The sequence below is a fragment of the Procambarus clarkii genome, chromosome 61 (assembly GCF_040958095.1).
Source record: "Procambarus clarkii isolate CNS0578487 chromosome 61, FALCON_Pclarkii_2.0, whole genome shotgun sequence".
Classification (NCBI taxonomy): Eukaryota; Metazoa; Arthropoda; class Malacostraca; order Decapoda; family Cambaridae; genus Procambarus; species Procambarus clarkii.
Window position 1 is genome coordinate 18103404 of NC_091210.1, and position 18879 is coordinate 18122282.

At 37.6% G+C, this 18879-nt stretch overlaps 1 protein-coding gene across 1 annotated transcript in view; it reads right to left on the reverse strand.

The window, feature by feature from the left end:
- Nucleotides 1-16012, reverse strand: part of LOC138354104 (cell adhesion molecule 3-like) — a 205923-nt gene extending 189911 nt beyond the window's left edge. Inside the window, exon 1 of the mRNA XM_069307945.1 lies at nt 15073-16012. Coding sequence (XP_069164046.1) covers nt 15073-15142 — 70 coding nt within the window. The 5' untranslated portion in view covers nt 15143-16012. The remainder of the gene's footprint in view (nt 1-15072) is intronic.
- Between the last annotated feature and the right edge of the window lie 2867 nt (nt 16013-18879).

Sequence of the window (18879 nt, forward strand, 5' to 3'; positions counted from 1 at the left end):
AACCACAAAAATAGAAACAGTCTCTCATTAACAGTCTTTTGTTTCATTATTTAGACTTGAGCCGAATAATGACAAGAAAACCAGCTATTTAGAATCACTGATCCTCCAGAGGTATTTTTTAAAGTTTCAAAGGAATGAAACCATGACAATGGTACACGTAATAGTCTCGAGAAATCATAACGATAACGTTACGATTTCTAACAAACAGCTAACGTTAGCTGTTGTCTAGCTACAGTAATGTTAGCTGTTGTCTAGCCACAGTAACGTTAGCTGTTCTCTAGCCACAAAAACGTTAGCTGTTGTCAGACATAGTTTACAATAGCTTCCAATCCGTAGTGACATTATAATTTCAATCACTAAATACCACTATTAATAAATTTGCTGAATATATAAATTTCAATTATTTATAGAAAATGTTTGCACTATATTCTGCATTATACATAGAAAAGAACACACACACACACACACACACACATATATATATATATATATATATATATATATATATATATATATATATATATATATATATATATATATATATATATATATATATACATATATATATATATATATATATATATATATATATATATATATATATATATATATATATATATATATATACATATATATATATATATATATATATATATATATATATATATATATATATATATATATATATATATATATTGTGTTCAAACCTAAATTATTTTTTCGTCAAATTTCCCATGAAATCAAACAAATTTTATAGCATCAAACGTACATTTCACATGTAAATTAAAAATGAAATTGAATACATGATTTGTTGGATAGAATGAGTTGCTATATTTACTTTTAAAACGATTTGCTTATTTTTCCAGGTGTTGCTTGAATGCAACGTTTGTTGTGTAAATGGCGTAGTTAATAGGAAGGTATAGCCATTTAAGTGACATAGTTGAAGATGATATAACCAATTATATGATACTGTATTTATTAATATATCAAAGTAACCTATTTGTTTAATAATGATATACTTATTTAATTGAGACAATCAATTATATGTCAGTTATATTCACATTTAACTATTCCTATGATTTACATAATCAATTAACGAATACAGTTAGTTATTTAATAATTTAACTGATACAGTTAATTATATAAAAAAAAATTCCTGATATATTCAATGATAAAATAATCAAATAATTCTAGCTGGAATAGGTGGGTAAATAACATAGATTATATAGATGATGATAACATAGATATATATAACAGATACGTTGATACATATCAAGATACATTGCAAATTGATACAGTCTATAACTGCTATAATCAAAGATGCTATATTGAAATATTTTTTCTGTCTGTGGGCACTAACGACGCTGCTTGTTTAGGATTTCCTCTTCCAAGCAGACTTAACATCTTACTACTAACATCAATGTCTTACTACTGACATTAATGTCTTACTACTGAGATCAATGTCTTACCACTAAGATCAATGTCTTACTACTAAGATCAATGTGTTTCTACTTATATGAATGTCTTACTACTAAGATCAATGTCTTACTACTAACATCAATGTCTTACTACTGAGATCAATGTCTTACCACTAAGTTTAATATCTAACTACTAAGATCAATATTTTACCACTAAAATCAAAGTCCTACCAATAAGAAAAATGTCTTATCACCAGTGTTAATGCCTCACCTTCGGAGTCAATGCTTCACTATCAGAGTCAATGCCTCACAATCCGAGTCAAAGCCTCACCATCAGAGTCTATGCCTCACTATCAGAGTCAATGCCTCACCTTCAGAGTCAATGCCTCACCATCAGAGTCAATGCCTCACCATCGGAGTCAATGCTTCAGCATCAGAGTCACTGCCTTGCAACGTGTTGTTACCTTGCAACCTGAATCAATTTTCGCTTAAGGCACTTTACACATCAATTAAATTTAAATCACTGATGACCTAAAAGATAAAAAGAACTGTACAGTTTCCTCTATAAGAGACAAGGAAAGTAATTGATATAATCTAACACAATCTCTCGATATATAGACTCAGTAAACTGTGGTTGGATTTGTAAATTGATTACTAATAGGCATCATTCTATTTAAGCAAGTATTCATATATTTTAACTTATTTTGAGGATTAGTTAAGTATTAACTAATCCCACTGGGTACTGATGCTATATTCTTACTGCATCCTATTTTGTAAAGTGAAAATTGTTTAAAAGAGTCAATGCCTCACCATGGGGGAGCCGGAGCCGGTCGGCCGAGCGGACAGCACGCTGGATTTGTGATCCTGTGGTCCTGGGTTCGATCCCAGGCGCCGGCGAGAAACAATCGGCAGAGTTTCTTTCACCCTATGCCCCTGTTACCTAGCAGTAAAATAGGTACCTGAGTGTTAGTCAGCTGTCACGGGCTGCTTCCTGGGGGTGGAGGCCTGGTCGAGGACCGGGCCGCGGGGACACTAAAAGCCCCGAAATCGTCTCAAGATAACCTCAAGAAGATATCAGAGACGCGTGAATGATTAACATGCATTTCTTAAAACCTATGAGACTGAAGTTTGATTAAAACATCCTGTAAGTCGGTCTTGAGAATGTAAAGTGAATACTCTCTCAGATTCTAATTGAAAGTTAAAAAAAATTGAGTCTTGAATGTCTATAATGGCCACTAAGTAAAAAAATGCGAGTTTTTATAATGTTTATAAAGAGACTGGAAGAATTTTTTTGGCTAGGAGCTAATGGTGTCTCTTTGTCCGTCTGTCTGGGGAGTCAATGTGGCCATGGTGGGGGAGGAGTTACCGCGGTGGGGGAGAAATTACCAAGATGGGGAAGTATTACCAGAGTTGGGAGACAGTTACAATGGTAGGGAAGGAGTTACCATGGTGGGAAGGGAATTAAAATGGTAGTGAAGAAGTTACCATGGTAAGGAGGAAAATAAAATGGTGGGGAAGTACTTACAATGGTGTGAAATGTAACCATTGTAGGGAGGGAATTGCCATGGTGGGGAAAGGAACTATCAGGGAAAAGCGTCAAACCATTACGACTATATAGCACTTGGAAGGAGTCAGGATAAGGATTTTAGCATGGGACGGGGGGAGAAGCAATGGGGCCCAACCACTTGGACGGTCAGGGATTGAACGCCGACCTGCATGAAGCGAGACCATCACTCTACCATGAAACCCCAAGTTTTTATGAATATCTAGTTTTTTTAATCATCTCTAATGAATTCTGGAAATTTTTTTTATTAATGTTAGTTGAGATCTGAGATTCCAGGACTGCCGCCAGCATGACCTAGATCGAGAGATAGATAGATAGATATACTTTATTCATAAATGTACATTTTGCACGTTTATAATTGGGTTAGTAAAAACCTGTTCATTACGTTAGTTTGGATTAGTTTGCACATATTTGCAGTGAATTATTTCGCTGAGATAAATTCACAATAATAACGTAAGATGTCTGTAATCATAACCTGTTTACTCAAGAATTAGACTTAGATTTAGATGGTACAGTTTGTGGCTTCCTTTTGTCGGAGATAACAAACCAACTACTAATCTTCCCAAGGATGCAACCCACAACAGTTGTGGGGTGACAGTGGAGAAGAGGGACCAAAGAGCCAAAGCTCAACCCCCTGCAAGCACAACTAGGTGAGTACAACAATTGTCAACCTCACGAGGTACGAATTTACTGCTTGGTGAACATGTGCATCAGGTGAAACTCCGCAAGTGCATTAGAAAACATGAAAATATATATATATATATATATATATATATATATATATATATATATATATATATATATATATATATAAATATAGATAGATAGATATATTCAAACTGTAGTTATGTCTCTGGTAGATAAATGAGGCGAGACAGGTTGTAATCGTATATTATCGATATATATGACATATTACAGTTCAGATTACAGAATATATATCTCTAAATATCACAGGTAAAAATCCAGCTGCGGTGGTTGTCTTGGCCAAGATACAGCAGGAAGTGCTACAAGGAAGTGCTACGTGGAAGTGCTACAAGGAAGAGCTACAAGAATGTGCTACAAGGAAGTGCTACAAGGAAGTGTTGCAAGGAAGTACTACAAGGAAGTGCTGTAAGGAAGTGCTGCATGGAAGTGCGGCAAGAAAGTGCTGCAAGGAAGAGCTACAATGAAGTGCTACAAGGAAGTGCTACAAGGAATAACTTCAAGGAAGTGCTACAAGGAAGTGGTGCAAGGAAGTGCTACAAGGAAGTGGTGCAAGGAATTGCTGCAAGGAAGTGCTACAAGCAAGTACTACAAAGAGGTGCTACAAAGAAGTGCTGCAAGGTAGTGCTGGAACAGAAAACTGGCTGCTCTTAGGGAGTCTCTAGCTTGCCTAATAAGTTCCTCTCCCATCTCCATCAGGCACTTAAGTGCACATTTACTCCAAGCACCCAGAGTCTCCAAGCCTCTTGCCAAGAACTTGTGCAAGCACACACAATAGTCACAAAGATGCTTCCATCACTCAGGATGGTTTTGTCATAGTGACATTTTGATCTTCCCATCAGAAAGAAACAGACGTATTTTTTTTATCTTCTTTGGCCACTTATTTTGTTGTTAGATAAGCGTTACAATTATTTGCCAATCAGAGCATAACTCAAATGATACTTATGGTGAAGGAGCATTTAAAGTCGCATGGAAAAAAATATATACTAGCAAATATAATAAACACATTCAGTAAATTTTCAAGTAAGTGTCATGGAATTACACTGGAAAATTCACTATTTAAATTATCATTGACGTCGCATATATTTTCCAACTTCCAAAATATTGTATATAAAATCCGTAACAGCATCCGGTCATAAAAGCCATCAATAACAATACAAAACTCTATTTCCAAGCTACACACAAGAAAAACACATAATCTAAACGTAATCCTGTTTAGTTTGTGTGAGTTGCGTGACGTATAAGTCTAGCAAGACAGTAGCGGGAGTTCGCTAAAGTTAGTTGAACCAGAACGAGGAGGAGAGTGGTTGGGGTAACACGTATTCAGTTTTGGGTTCGGACATAAAGAATATTCTATCTGACATGGAGCAAATAGCCGAGTAATATTATTGGCGTAGGATCGCTGGGAGAGCTTCGAGCACAGATTCAACACATATATGAATAACATGAAATGGGTGTAAAATAGGAACTAGCTCGCATGGCTCAATAGGCGCCCAGTTCCTAATTCATATGTTCACCCCCAAAAAATATTCGATATCAGCATGGAACAAGTTACCGGGAATCATAATAGGAATTACGTTGCTGGATTACTGTAAGTAAAGGTTAGACATATATATGAATGAGTGTACTTGTGCTTAATAGGAGCCGCCTTGCATGCCTAAAAACAGCCTCTGATCACTAATTATGGTTTCTGTGTACTAAAGTTGTGAGAGTCGCTACTATATCACTTCAGTCCTCTTCTTGCACGACAATTTCTTGTGTTCAACATGTTCATTGCAGGAGCAAAGCCAAATGCTGTGATGTTATGCATATAATATAATAGGCGTAGGATCGCGGGTGTGCTTCATTTAAGGATTCAATATATATACGAATGATCTTAATTGGGTTTAGATTATATGGTCAGTGCTACAAGGAAGGCTACAGGGCACTATATTTCACAGTGCTACAATGCTATATATGTCGTTTCACATAATTATGACTTAGCAACTCTCGGGACAAGGATTGATCAAGCAGTTATGCAAGTATTTACGAAACCTGTCCATCTTTCCTCAATTTTTGACGACTTTGCTTACATATATTTAACAGTTTCTGAGCTCCGAAGCACCAGGAGGCTGTTGATATCAATAACAACAGTTGATTGGGAAGTTCCGATGCTCGTAAACGGTTTCATAAATGTAAACAAAAACCACCAAAGATTGAGAAAAGATGTACACGTTTCGTTCGTTGTTGGGTAACTGGTTGTTGACTCCTGACCCTGAAATATATGGCACAGCTTGTTATAAATCCAGAGCATAATACTCCATTAACTCCAAATGCATCTTATAGGCATCAACAATTTGCAAGGTATGTATTCCACAGTTTCATTCAGTTTTAGTTATACAAATATTATAACTATGAAATCAACTGAATAGTTTGCTCTAATAATGATTTAATGTTCTTTTTATTACATATTATGCAAAAATACTGAACAATTTCAAATCCAAAACACCATGTTGCCTGTACAAATATTTTGTACATTAACACCACACACAGTTAAGCAGAAACCCGGAAAATCCACCCTTCTAAGTAAATTTCGACTTAATAATATAAAATTTTAACAGGAAATTTATTTTGCAGACCATGTGATCCATGGTTCCAGTAAGTTATTTTAACTTACTGTCTTCATGGAAAAAATTTATGCTGTAGAAAGGCCCCAAACAGGGCTTTAGTCAATGTTGTATAAGAATTTTTGTTTCACTCCTATAACTCACTTGAGACACAAATCTTCTAAACCTATCTTTAGCTTCTTGGGCTTATGTCTCGTGGTTTAACAGACGACAACCCGCAACTATCAGATAAAACAGCTTTCCTTGTACTTTAGAAATATGTAAAATACTTTCTACCATAATTAAACACGTGTACTCGTAATCAACACTAATGTTTCGTGTTTCTAAAATCTCCAACCCTAGCAGAGATCTGTCGTAGCTAGTTAGTGAGGTTAAATTCGAAAAAATCTTCTGTCTTCATAAAATAAATAATTTTTTCAGTTAAGAATTATACTATTATTGTTGAAACTAACCTGTACTAAGCTTGAGTGAAAAATAGTATTCCATCCTAAATATTTCCTATGTAAAGATCTTTGAGTTTTTGAGATTAATTCATCATTGAGGTTACCTTAGCATTAAAGTGCAGATAGAATATTTAAATAATTTTTTTGTAATTTTGATTAAACAAATTGTGAAAAATAGCCTTTCTTTTTGTAAGCTAAGTATCTTCTATAATGAAAATTAATGTAAGTTTTGAAAGTATGCTGGAGTAACCAATAATAATTAGCCGTCATACTGCTCTGATTCGGGAGCTTGCAAATATCTGGGACGTCAATGGAATAGAAATAGGAAGACTGGAATTTCCAAAACCAGAAACATGGGGGCATGAGTCCCTTATCTAGTGGACAGGCCTTTCACCACCACCAGTTTCATTCAGAGTATCTCGTCCTGGGCGCTCGTCCACGATAGATTAAAGTTTTACAAATAGTGTATTTTACTGCTAGTAATTCCCAACATCAATAGAAGCCCATGGATGCTGCGAGGTGGATAAATCTAGAGATAAAGAGTGTTTTCTCTGAAATATATTTTTCATGAGAATCTCATGTAGTGTAAATTTGTCATTCAAAATGTATACACAGTACAAAATCTGAATTAAGGAAATTGCAGAATTTGCATGGCCCATCAGGGGCAGCACTTTTTTATATCCAACCAGACTCATTTATATATATATATATATATATATATATATATATATATATATATATATATATATATATATATATATATATATATATATATATATATATATATATATATATATATATATATATATATATGTGTGTGTGTGTGTGTCTAGCCTACGTTTGAAACAATAAAAGTATCCCACGTCTATTATAGTACCCGGTAATATGTTCCACAATTTAACAATCATGTTTCCAAACCCATATTTATCAAGGTCTTTCCTGAATCTTAACGTATCCATTGGACAGCCAACCCACACATCTGAAGTGGGGAAGTGACAGCGTTTCTGTTCATTATTGATGATTATCATGGCCGAAATGTTCCCACTTCCAGGTGTGTGGGGTTTGGTGTTTAATTTTCAATCACGTTATTTTAACTTACTGTCTTCATGAAACCAGCAAGTTATTGTAACTTAGTGTCTTCACACATCCATTGTTTCGTAAACTGCTCTTGTAAGAGCAACTTGCAGTAGAAATAATTTGTCTACAATTTCACTTAACACAAATACACTGAACGCTATACACTATATAAAACAAAACAAAAACTGCCAATCATTCCGGCCGCCATTTTACCTCCATCGACAGCAAAAATTCCTTTATGTATAAGGAACCACAGTAGCACGAACAGCTAAGCTGATCTAGTGCTGATCACTGGAATCATTATTACGTAATACAATTATTATGTAATATATTATTATGTAATGTATCCCAGTGATACCTACTTCTGGGGACATGGTACCAGTATAAAATTAATGAACAAATAATCAATGAGAGAGAACAAAAATAGGAAAAGTCTTTGTAATTTCAACATCAATTATAAAAAAGTTGAAAAAGTTGCTAATTTTAACATGCCATTACGCAGTGACAATGACAATCTTGAATCCAGTAAAAAAATCATAATTGAAAACAGAGTTCATAAATGAAGAAAGATTCCATAATTAAGAAAGAAATTTCATAATTGGGTTAAACATCGTCTTGCGTCGCACATTAATTTTCCAATTCTTAATATTTTCGTAAGAAATGCCAAGAAACGTGTAATTTCCAGAAAGCCAGACAAGGAATGGTTCTATCATTCTGGAAATCCGGCCACAATTATCTCTACTTGCATGCCTGTACCGAGAACAGTAATTATAGATGCATCTGATGATTGAAAATAACAGACAGCTGCATGTGATATATAGTTATAACAGCTGCAGGTGGTGTTTGGGAATGACAGCTGCAGGTGGTGTTTGGGTATGACAGCTGCAGGTGGTGTTTGGGTATGACAGCTGCAGGTGGTGTGTGGTTATGACAGCTGCAGGTAGTGTCTGGCTATGACAGCTGCAGGTGGTGTTTGGGTATGACAGCTGCAGGTAGTGTCTGGCTATGACAGCTGCAGGTGGTGTCTGGCTATGACAGCTGCAGGTAGTGTCTGGTTATGACAGCTGCAGGTAGTGTGGTTATGACAGCTGCAGGTGGTGTCTGGTTATGACAGCTGCAGGTAGTGTGGTTATGACAGCTGCAGGTGGTGTCTGGTTATGACAGCTGCAGGTGGTGTCTGGTATTGACAGCTGCAAGTGGTGTCTGGCTATGACAGCTGCAGGTAGTTAAACAAGAATTGCAGCAAGTGCTTGGTTATAACAGCGGATTACCTCTGGTGTTCGGGTATAAGCTAGAGTTGCCTCGTGTGTTTGATTCTAACTGAGAGTTGTAGCTGGTGTTTGGTTACAAGCAGGACTATTAAACTCTGAACCTGGCCTTGCTACATACATGTGTGCTCATGTCAGGAATAACTTGATGTTGCAATCCATTGAATATTTAGAATAAGCTGATACATCTCCCTATACCACCTTGTACATAGGTGTATATCACGTTCTCTCTCTGTCTCTGCCTCTGTCTCTCTCTCTCTCTCTCTCTCTCTCTCTCTCTCTCTCTCTCTCTCTCTCTCTCTCTCTCTCTCTCTCTCTCTCTCTCTCTCTCTCTCTCTCTCTCTCTCTCTCTCTCTCTCTCTCTCTCTCTCTCTCTCTCTCTCTCTCTCTCTCTCTCTCTCTCTCTCTCTCTCTCTCTCTCTCTCTCTCTCTCTCTCTCTCTCTCTCTCTCTCTCTCTCTCTCTCTCTCTCTCTCTCTCTCTCTCTCTCTCTCTCTCTCTCTCTCTCTCTCTCTCTCTCTCTCTCTCTCTCTCTCTCTCTCTCTCTCTCTCTCTCTCTCTCTCTCTCTCTCTCTCTCTCTCTCTCTCTCTCTCTCTCTCTCTCTCTCTCTCTCTCTCTCTCTCTCTCTCTCTCTCTCTCTCTCTCTCTCTCTCTCTCTCTCTCTCTCTCTCTCTCTCTCTCTCTCTCTCTCTCTCTCTCTCTCTCTCTCTCTCTCTCTCTCTCTCTCTCTCTCTCTCTCTCTCTCTCTCTCTCTCTCTCTCTCTCTCTCTCTCTCTCTCTCTCTCTCTCTCTCTCTCTCTCTCTCTCTCTCTCTCTCTCTCTCTCTCTCTCTCTCTCTCTCTCTCTCTCTCTCTCTCTCTCTCTCTCTCTCTCTCTCTCTCTCTCTCTCTCTCTCTCTCTCTCTCTCTCTCTCTCTCTCTCTCTCTCTCTCTCTCTCTCTCTCTCTCTCTCTCTCTCTCTCTCTCTCTCTCTCTCTCTCTCTCTCTCTCTCTCTCTCTCTCTCTCAGGTGTCACTTGGCTTATACTTACATCACACGACGCTCCAGTACTCTGTAGGAGAGGAGAGAGAGGGGAAGACAAAGGGGCAGATACAGAGTAGATAACATCACGACTCAAGCTTGGTAGCTCCCTTGCCTGCTGGGTCTTAAGGTCCAGTGTGATTATACAGCACGAGGATCCCAGCTCAGAACAAGCTTAATATGACTAGTGGAGGGATTAGGGCGGTGTCAGGGCGGATCAGGGCAGGGATAGTGAATCAGCCCGAGGGATAGGGGATTGGGGGAGGTTGAGATTATGTTCGTGCTTAAGTACTGTTTAGTGGGGACGCGGCCAGGAGAGGTTATCTTGGCCAGCAGAAACTGGCTATCTAAACACCCCTTTCAGAGCATGTTTGACGCATTGAATCATCAGGAGAAAGCGCCAAGCAATAACGAATATATAACACTGGGAAGGGGTCAGATTAAGAATTTGGGTTGAATCACGATATATTGTTGATAAGAATTTGAATCACAACCTGTGGGTTGTGACCTGTGAGTTGGGACCTGTGGGTTATGACCATAGGGTTGTGACCTGTGGGTTATGACCATGGGGTTGTGACCTGTAGGTTGTGACCTGTGGGTTGTGATCTGTGGGTTGTGATCTGAAGGTTGTAAATCACCCCAACCCCTGAATTCCGGAGTCATCAAGCACACTTCAATTGCCTTGTTCGTCAATCCTCGATCATGGCAGTTCAGTCGTTTCAGAGTTCACGGCCTCCAATTAAAACACCACCAGGTCGTCCTCAGCCAAATTACGACCTTATAGCTCGTCCTATTCGTCCTGCGACAGAACTCTGTTGAACTCTTTAACCAGCTTTTGAACCGTGTAACTCGCTTTTGAACTCTTTAACCTGCGTTAGAACGCTTTAACACGCCTTTGAACTCTTTAACTCGCTTTTGAACTTTATAACTCGCTTTTGAACTCTTTAACTAGCTTTAGACTTTTTAACTCCCTTTAGAACTCGTTAACTCGCTTTAGAACTCTTTAACTCGTATTAGATCTCTTTAACACGCATTTGAACTCTCTAACACGCTTTAGAATTCTTAAATGCGCCATAAAATCTTTAACTTGCTTTAGAACTCTTTATCTCGCTTTAGAACTCTTTAACTCGCTTTAGAACTCTTTAACTCGCTTTAGAACTCTTTAACTCGTTTTAGAACTCTTTAACTCGCTTTAGAACTCTTTAACACGCTTTAGAACATATTAATTCGCCTTAGAACTCTTTAATTCGTCTTAGAACTCTTTAATTCGCCATAGAACTCTATAAATCCCCTTAGAACTCTTTAATTCGCCTTAGAACTACTTAACTCGCTTTTAAACTCTTTAACTCGCCTTAGAAATCTTTAACTCGCTTTAGAACTATTTGGCTCGATTTAGAACTCGCAAACTTTGACTTAAATCCAGACTTAAGTGTCATTGTCGAGAAAACAGGAAAAGTATTTGATGAATCTTAGCCAAGAGTTCTCCAGCTTCTCGTAACTTTACACTGATAACATAACATAAATGATAACGAGACGAACAGATATCATAAATTTCTAAATATTGTTCGTATGATTTACCTGTGACTGATATCAGAAGCTCTTCTTTTCTCGCCACCTCACTAGGCTCCCACGGGTGATGCATGCTATCTTCTGCGAGGCTGAGGGACCCCATAAACAACGATAAGTACCATCCACATGGATAAATATATATATATATATATATATATATATATATATATATATATATATATATATATATATATATATATATATATATATATATATATATATATATATATATATATATATATATATATATTCACAGTGTTGTCTAGTGGTAACAGTACTGAATACACCAAGGAGCATGGAATTCTGGCTGTCCGGGTTCGAATCCTTCAAGGATAAAGAGGTTTACAGATGCATGTTAGCTTGGGGGACCATTCAAGCTTCACGAATACATATATGTATGTCTGCATGTATATTTGTATGTATGAATGTATGAATGTATATATATATATATATAGATAGATATACACACATCATTATCCTAAATTAATTTGCGACATTAATCAGAGCTCGACACATGACGGTAGCTTTGCCTCATTACCTTCCACGGGGAAAAAAATACTTTGTGTCCACTGTATCAGAATATTTAACGCAGGTAATTTATTCAGTGATGTGACTATTTAATCCATTACTCGCCGCATATTAAACTACTTACTGCCGGAATACTCTAGCAATATCCTCGACAATTTTTTGTTGTGGTAAATTAGGTATAAACACTGATATTTATTCATTACAAAAATAATTGCTTCGATGATTTGTTTTAGATAGGGAGGATATGTTTGTGGGAGTTGTTGATGTCTTTGTTTCCAAGAAGGAGGTTTTGTAGTTAGTTGTGTGGGATTGTGTGTTTTTGTCATGAGTTTGTGTGTGTTTGTTGTGGGAGTGTGTGTGTTTGTCATGTGTTTGTGTGTGTCTGGTGGTGTTTGTCATGTGTCAGCTGGTGTTTACAGGTTTCTGTGTTTGTCAATTTGTATTTGTCGAGTGTTTGTAAGTGTCTGTTGGTGTTTCTCGTGTTTGCTTGTGTCTGGTTGTGTTTGTCATGTGTTTGTGTCTGCTACTGCCTGTCACATGCGCGTGTGTGTGTCCCCGTCCATGTTCATGAAGTTGTGTGTGAGTGAACGCGTCGGAGAAGGAAGAACATTCTGTATAATTGTTTGCTTTGTGTGTTTGTGTGAGTTGAGTTGTTTACTCACCAATAATGAGATTATAAAGTAAGCTAAAGCTTCTGGGTCCCTCCTTTTTAATTGTCTATTTAAATAGGTACTGATTTTGCAAACATTAAAAATGTTTTGTTCATATACCTTATATATCCATTCATTTTATTCTACTTGTTCACTAATTTTAAAACTGAAGTGTGAGTACTCACCTAATTGTGCTTGCGAGGGTTGAGCTCTGGCTCTTTGGTGCCGCCTCTCAACCGTCAATCAACAGGTGTACAGGTTCCTGAGCCTATTGGGCTCTATCATATCTACACTTCAAACTGTGTATGGAATAAGCCTTCACCACATCATTGCCTAATGCATTCCATTTGTGTGTGTGTGTGTGTGTGTGTGTGTGTGTGTGTGTGTGTGTGTGTGTGTTTGTGTGTGTGTGTTTAGAAAACGAGAAAAAATATATTTTTGTCAAGGGGTAACGAACCCATTGTGGTGAAAGTAGCAGTCAGAACGTACAAATGTATGAAACTACTAAAGTCCATTAACCCATTCAAAACATCTATTAATTGTTAACTACACTATTATATTGTAGTATTATAATTGTTAACTACAACGTGATTATAATAACGTATAATCACGTTGAAAATAATCTTAAAAGTGCTCCACAATCCTATAAGCTTATTTCTAATCCAGTATTTACCTAATTCTATTCATTGAAGCCAACTTGAGCTCATTGTTCCGGGTTCTGTTTTGCTATATTTATTTATTCTATATTTAGTTTTATTCTATATTTATCCTCTGCGCTTCGAGTTTCTATTGAATGTAAATAGAACTTTCATAAGTATTTCTGCTGGAACAAGTATCAGTGGTAATTATTTTGTTATAAAACTACTCTAATAAGTGTGAGAAGCATTTACTATAATACAAAATAGTTTGTAATAATTTATTTCTCTGTTATATTTTAATAAACGTCTTTTCCGTATATGAAATGGGGAAAAACAAGTTATAATTTTCCACCAGTGTGACCCAAAAGTAAGGAACAGAGATTATGATTTTCTTTCATGACCCCTCTCTCTTTCTCTCTCTCTCTCTCTCTCTCTCTCTCTCTCTCTCTCTCTCTCTCTCTCTCTCTCTCTCTCTCTCTCTCTCTCTCTCTCTCTCTCTCTCTCTCTCTCTCTCTCTCTCTCTCTCTCTCTCTCGTTTTCTAGATATTCTATTTTATGGAGTAACACGAATTTCCAAACAAAAATATAGATTTCTCTCCAACTCGAATTGCGAAAAATATCCGACGGTCGTTCGTGAAAGAGTTGTGTGAAGCGTTGATAATGCTTCCATATCCATGACGAGCTGTCGTTGTGCGCTGCTGACAAAGCTGTCGTTATGCGCTGCTGACAAAGCTGTCGTTGTGCGCTGCTGACAAAGCTGTCGTTGTGCGCTGCTGACAGATCAGGCGGACTACGTGAGGGAGAGGAGGAAATTATCAGGGGAAAGCGCCAAGCGCCATATATATTACTATATAGCACTTGGAAGGGGTCAGGATATGGATTTGGGATGGGACTTTCTCCTCCCCCACACACTCACTCATCCCCCACACACTCTCCCAACACACACACACACTCCTCCCCCCCCCCCACACACACACACACCCTCCTCCCCACACACCCACACGCAGATATCTATCGAGTAACAAAATATTTCAATGAGTACAAAATAACATCAAAAGAGGAAAGAACCTCATTCCTCCTACATTCAAAACTTACTTTCAACAAAGCTGCATTTAATAACAATTGTGTACAAATCTCCCATTACTAATGTGCTTTAATCTTCCCACAAGCTAATATCCTAGTGAAACAAAGTGTAAGCTTAAGCACCTCGTAAACTTTTTTTTCCAGCTGTGGTAAGCTTTCTCTGTTTTCTTTTATGATTTGAATCCATATTCTGGCAGGCATAATTTTCTTTGCTTATCAAAGTTAAAGAATTTGTAAACATTTTAACACAAGTCAGCTGACCATTGGCACTGTCAGAATTGTAAGAAGACCTTGATTATACCATATACGTGTGTGCGTGTGTGTGTGTGTGTGTGTGTGTGTGTGTGTGTGTGTGTGTGTGTGTGTGTGTGTGTGTGTGTGTGTGTGTGTGTGTGTGTGTGTGTGTGTGCGTGTGTGTGTGTGTGTGTGTGTGTGTGTGTGTGTTATGACAATTTTGTCTGGAATCGTTTTTTTTCTGATGAAGAGAATGAGTGAGAGTCGACTCACCTGCCATGTAGTAGTGCAGGAGAAGAGCCGTAAATACGGTCCTCATACCGCTCCTCACAGCGCTCCTCATGACTCTTGAGAGACACACACTACTCCAACACCCACTCTTCTCCTCAACCCCCCCACTGTTGCACTTCTCCAAGAGCGACAGAACACACTGTTTCTCTCACTAACTCTTTTTTTTTTATCCTTGCCGACTCTCGCTTACTGTTCTGGTTGCACACGAATTTTCGTCTATATTCCGTGACTTCCGGACTTCACTAACAGTTTCCGTGTTCTATAATTTCGTAAACAGTTCCCTTGCCTAACGAATTTCTCAAAATACCGTATTTTTTCAATGAAAGTTCTTCTCAAACCTTGAATGTGGCGTTTACAAAGTCATTTCGTGAGACATACGAACTCTTAAGGTCACTAATGTGAGGGATTTTCGCATCATGTGAGGTGGTGTAACATTTTCTTTCCACACACCATAAGTGTCTGGCAATCCAATTACAATTTACAATTGAAATTCAGTGTTATTAACATTAGGTTGCAAGTATCTAATATCTCTGGTTAAAGTTAAAATGAAAGAACTCAATGTGATGAATGTTAATTTTTTGTGTCTATGAATTCATTAATTGTTTCCAGATGTTAATGAGTAATTTTTGTATATAATTAATAGGTATAAAAATGCCTAAGCCCAAGTTCTCTCTATTATCACTGTTAATTAAAAAATAATCGTCCTTTTAGTGATTATAAAAGGATATATTGCCATTTACTTTTCTGATAAAGCATTTGCCATCCCTGCCACTATATGTGTACAAAGCAGCAAAGGAATATAACTGCCAGTCGAGAATGGCCTTGAGGTTCAAGGCGTAGACGGCGTGTGTGTGGGAGTGGCCCCTGTACCCTCTTCAGTGACGGAGTGGCAGCGAGCAGGCCACACGTCCGTCCTCCTCCACCGCTGGTCACACACTAAACTCCAGCTCCCGCCAGACCCGCGCTTGAACATTCTTTTCCCGTACTCAGGCGATAGTTTGTGTTTTTTTATCTGACCTTTGCGACTGCTTCTGGTGGCAGAGTGAGTGTTGGGTGTGGAGAAGCTGTGACCGCCGAGGTCACTAGGCGGCCATCAGGCACCGCCTTCTGTCCTCGCTGAGTGCTTCTTGAGCTCCTGGGAGTCATAGTGTAGCTGGAGCCCTCTCCGACGACTCCCAGGCCTTGACTTTATGCATTATATGCTGTTTTTTTAAGATACTGCATTTTACACGTATGCTAGCGTGTATAATGAAGAGGCGTGTGTAATGAGAAGCTTATACAAGGACAACATTGACAGAAAATAGGCTTTCCTGTAAACACTAACAGAAAATTCGATTTTTTTTAAGTACATAATTTTACACTGGACTGCAACAATTTTGTTGAAAGATAAAAGCTACATTGAGTTAGGTCTGGTATCTTACTACACCTACAGTGAGTGTAGTTTAATTCACCTACAGGTACAGGGAGTGAGGTATGGTAGCTTAATTCACACACAGGTACATACAGTGAAGACTGATAGCAAATTCCCTGCTATACCCTGTAATCATTTCTATTATAACCCTATTCGAAGTCTGCTCGCGTGAAAGGGTAAGCTTACACATAGGTACATCTTACAGAACTTGCAGCTTACACACACCTAATGTGTGTGTGTGTGTAAGCTACGAGTTTACCCCAAGCAATCATTGAAAATGTAGGGTATTATTACCCAATCTACTTGGTAACACCTAAGATTTCCTCATCCTGCTTGGAAGACAGACAGCCAGATGTAAATCTGCATTCATCTTCCCCCTTCTTCCGAAGATGTTGGAGAGTTCTTCAGCAAAACGAGCCCTTAAATGAAAAACATAAGGCCCATTAAAATTGGATAATAAAATTTGAAGACTAAATTATTTAGCCTCCTTACCAGAAAGAGAACATGAAAACTATAGAATAAATTTGTTCAAGAAACACTGATATAACATTTTTGGGTAACATTTAGTCTCTCGGTAATATTCCCAATGTTTCTCATCGTTGAATATCAAACTAAAAATAACATTTACAAAACGATAATTGAGTTAATAAAGACTGCAGCAACATCCTGGTGCTCCAGCTACAGTTATCGGGCCAATACTCTTGACCCTTCCAACTCTGTCAACAAACTACACAATGTTAGGTAAAGTTTGTTTCCACTGCTGTTCACTTTGCACTGTTTTCACCAACTGTTCCAACGCCAAGAATATTATGTTTTCCTCTTTGTAATAGGCAATGCTTCGGAGGATACTTTGAATAGTGCCAACAAAGTTTTAATAAGAAAACAAAAGGTATTTTGTCAGTTCATTGAACTTTTTTGAAATTTGACGTTTACACCGTGACTTTTTTTTTTTGAACAACCCATAGTATACAAACAACTCATACATAATACATAGTCAACAACTGAAGGGAATGGAATTATCAGGAGAAAACGCCAAGCCATTACGACTATATAGCACTTGGAAGAGATATGGATAAGGATTTGGGATGGGACAGGGGGAAGGAATGGGGCCCAGCCTCTTGGTCAGCCGTGGGGATTGAACGCCGGCCTGCACGAAGCGAGACCGTTGCTGTACCATCCATCAATATATTGTAGCTTCAACAAAAAAGTTTTCACAGCCAAAGAGCATCAACTTGCTCATATTTATATCTTAAAAAAAATAGTATTCATTGCAGCTCGTAAAATATTCATGTTGCTAATGACAGGGTGTGCAAAATGCTTTCGGAAATGAATTAGCAAATTTAAAGTGCAACATTGACTGAGTGGATAACTCTACATATTTTATGCATAATTGTCATTCATTTTTAAAGAGCAAATTATAACATAATGAATTCTTATTGATACATTATTATATAACGAGATTCATAACAATATATATATATATATATATATATATATATATATATATATATATATATATATATATATATATATATATATATATTAGTATATTTTGGTAGCAGTCTTTCCTGTAGACATATATTATTAAATATGACCGAAAAAGTAAGATTAATAATTCTAACACGAATTTTCTCAATCTTTCGTACATTACGCTTCACTGTTGGAGGTAAATCAAAAATTAATTCTCCAAAATTCATTTTTATTTCTAGTCTGACGCGACACGGGCGCGTTTCGTAAAACTTATTACATTTTCAAAGACTTTAGTTCACAAATACACAACTGAATAGAACTTACGTATCTCCTATTTTATATCTACATTTGAGTGAGGTGGGAGGGGTGATGTGGCATTAACACAAGACAGAACAAGAGGGGATATTAATAGGGTATTAAAAGTATCAACACAAGACAGAACACAAACAATGGGTATTGAATAGAAGTGTTTGTAGAAAGCCTATTGGTCCATATTTCTTGATGCTTCTATATTGGAGCGGAGTCTTGAGGTGGGTAGAATATAGTTGTGCAATAATTGGCTGTTGATTGCTGGTGTTGACTTCTTGATGTGTAGTGCCTCGCAAACGTCAAGCCGCCTGCTATCGCTGTATCTATCGATGATTTCTGTGTTGTTTACTAGGATTTCTCTGGCGATGGTTTGGTTATGGGAAGAGATTATATGTTCCTTAATGGAGCCCTGTTGCTTATGCATCGTTAAACGCCTAGAAAGAGATGTTGTTGTCTTGCCTATATACTGGGTTTTTTGGAGCTTACAGTCCCCAAGTGGGCATTTGAAGGCATAGACAACGTTAGTCTCTTTTAAAGCGTTCTGTTTTGTGTCTGGAGAGTTTCTCATGAGTAGGCTGGCCGTTTTTCTGGTTTTATAG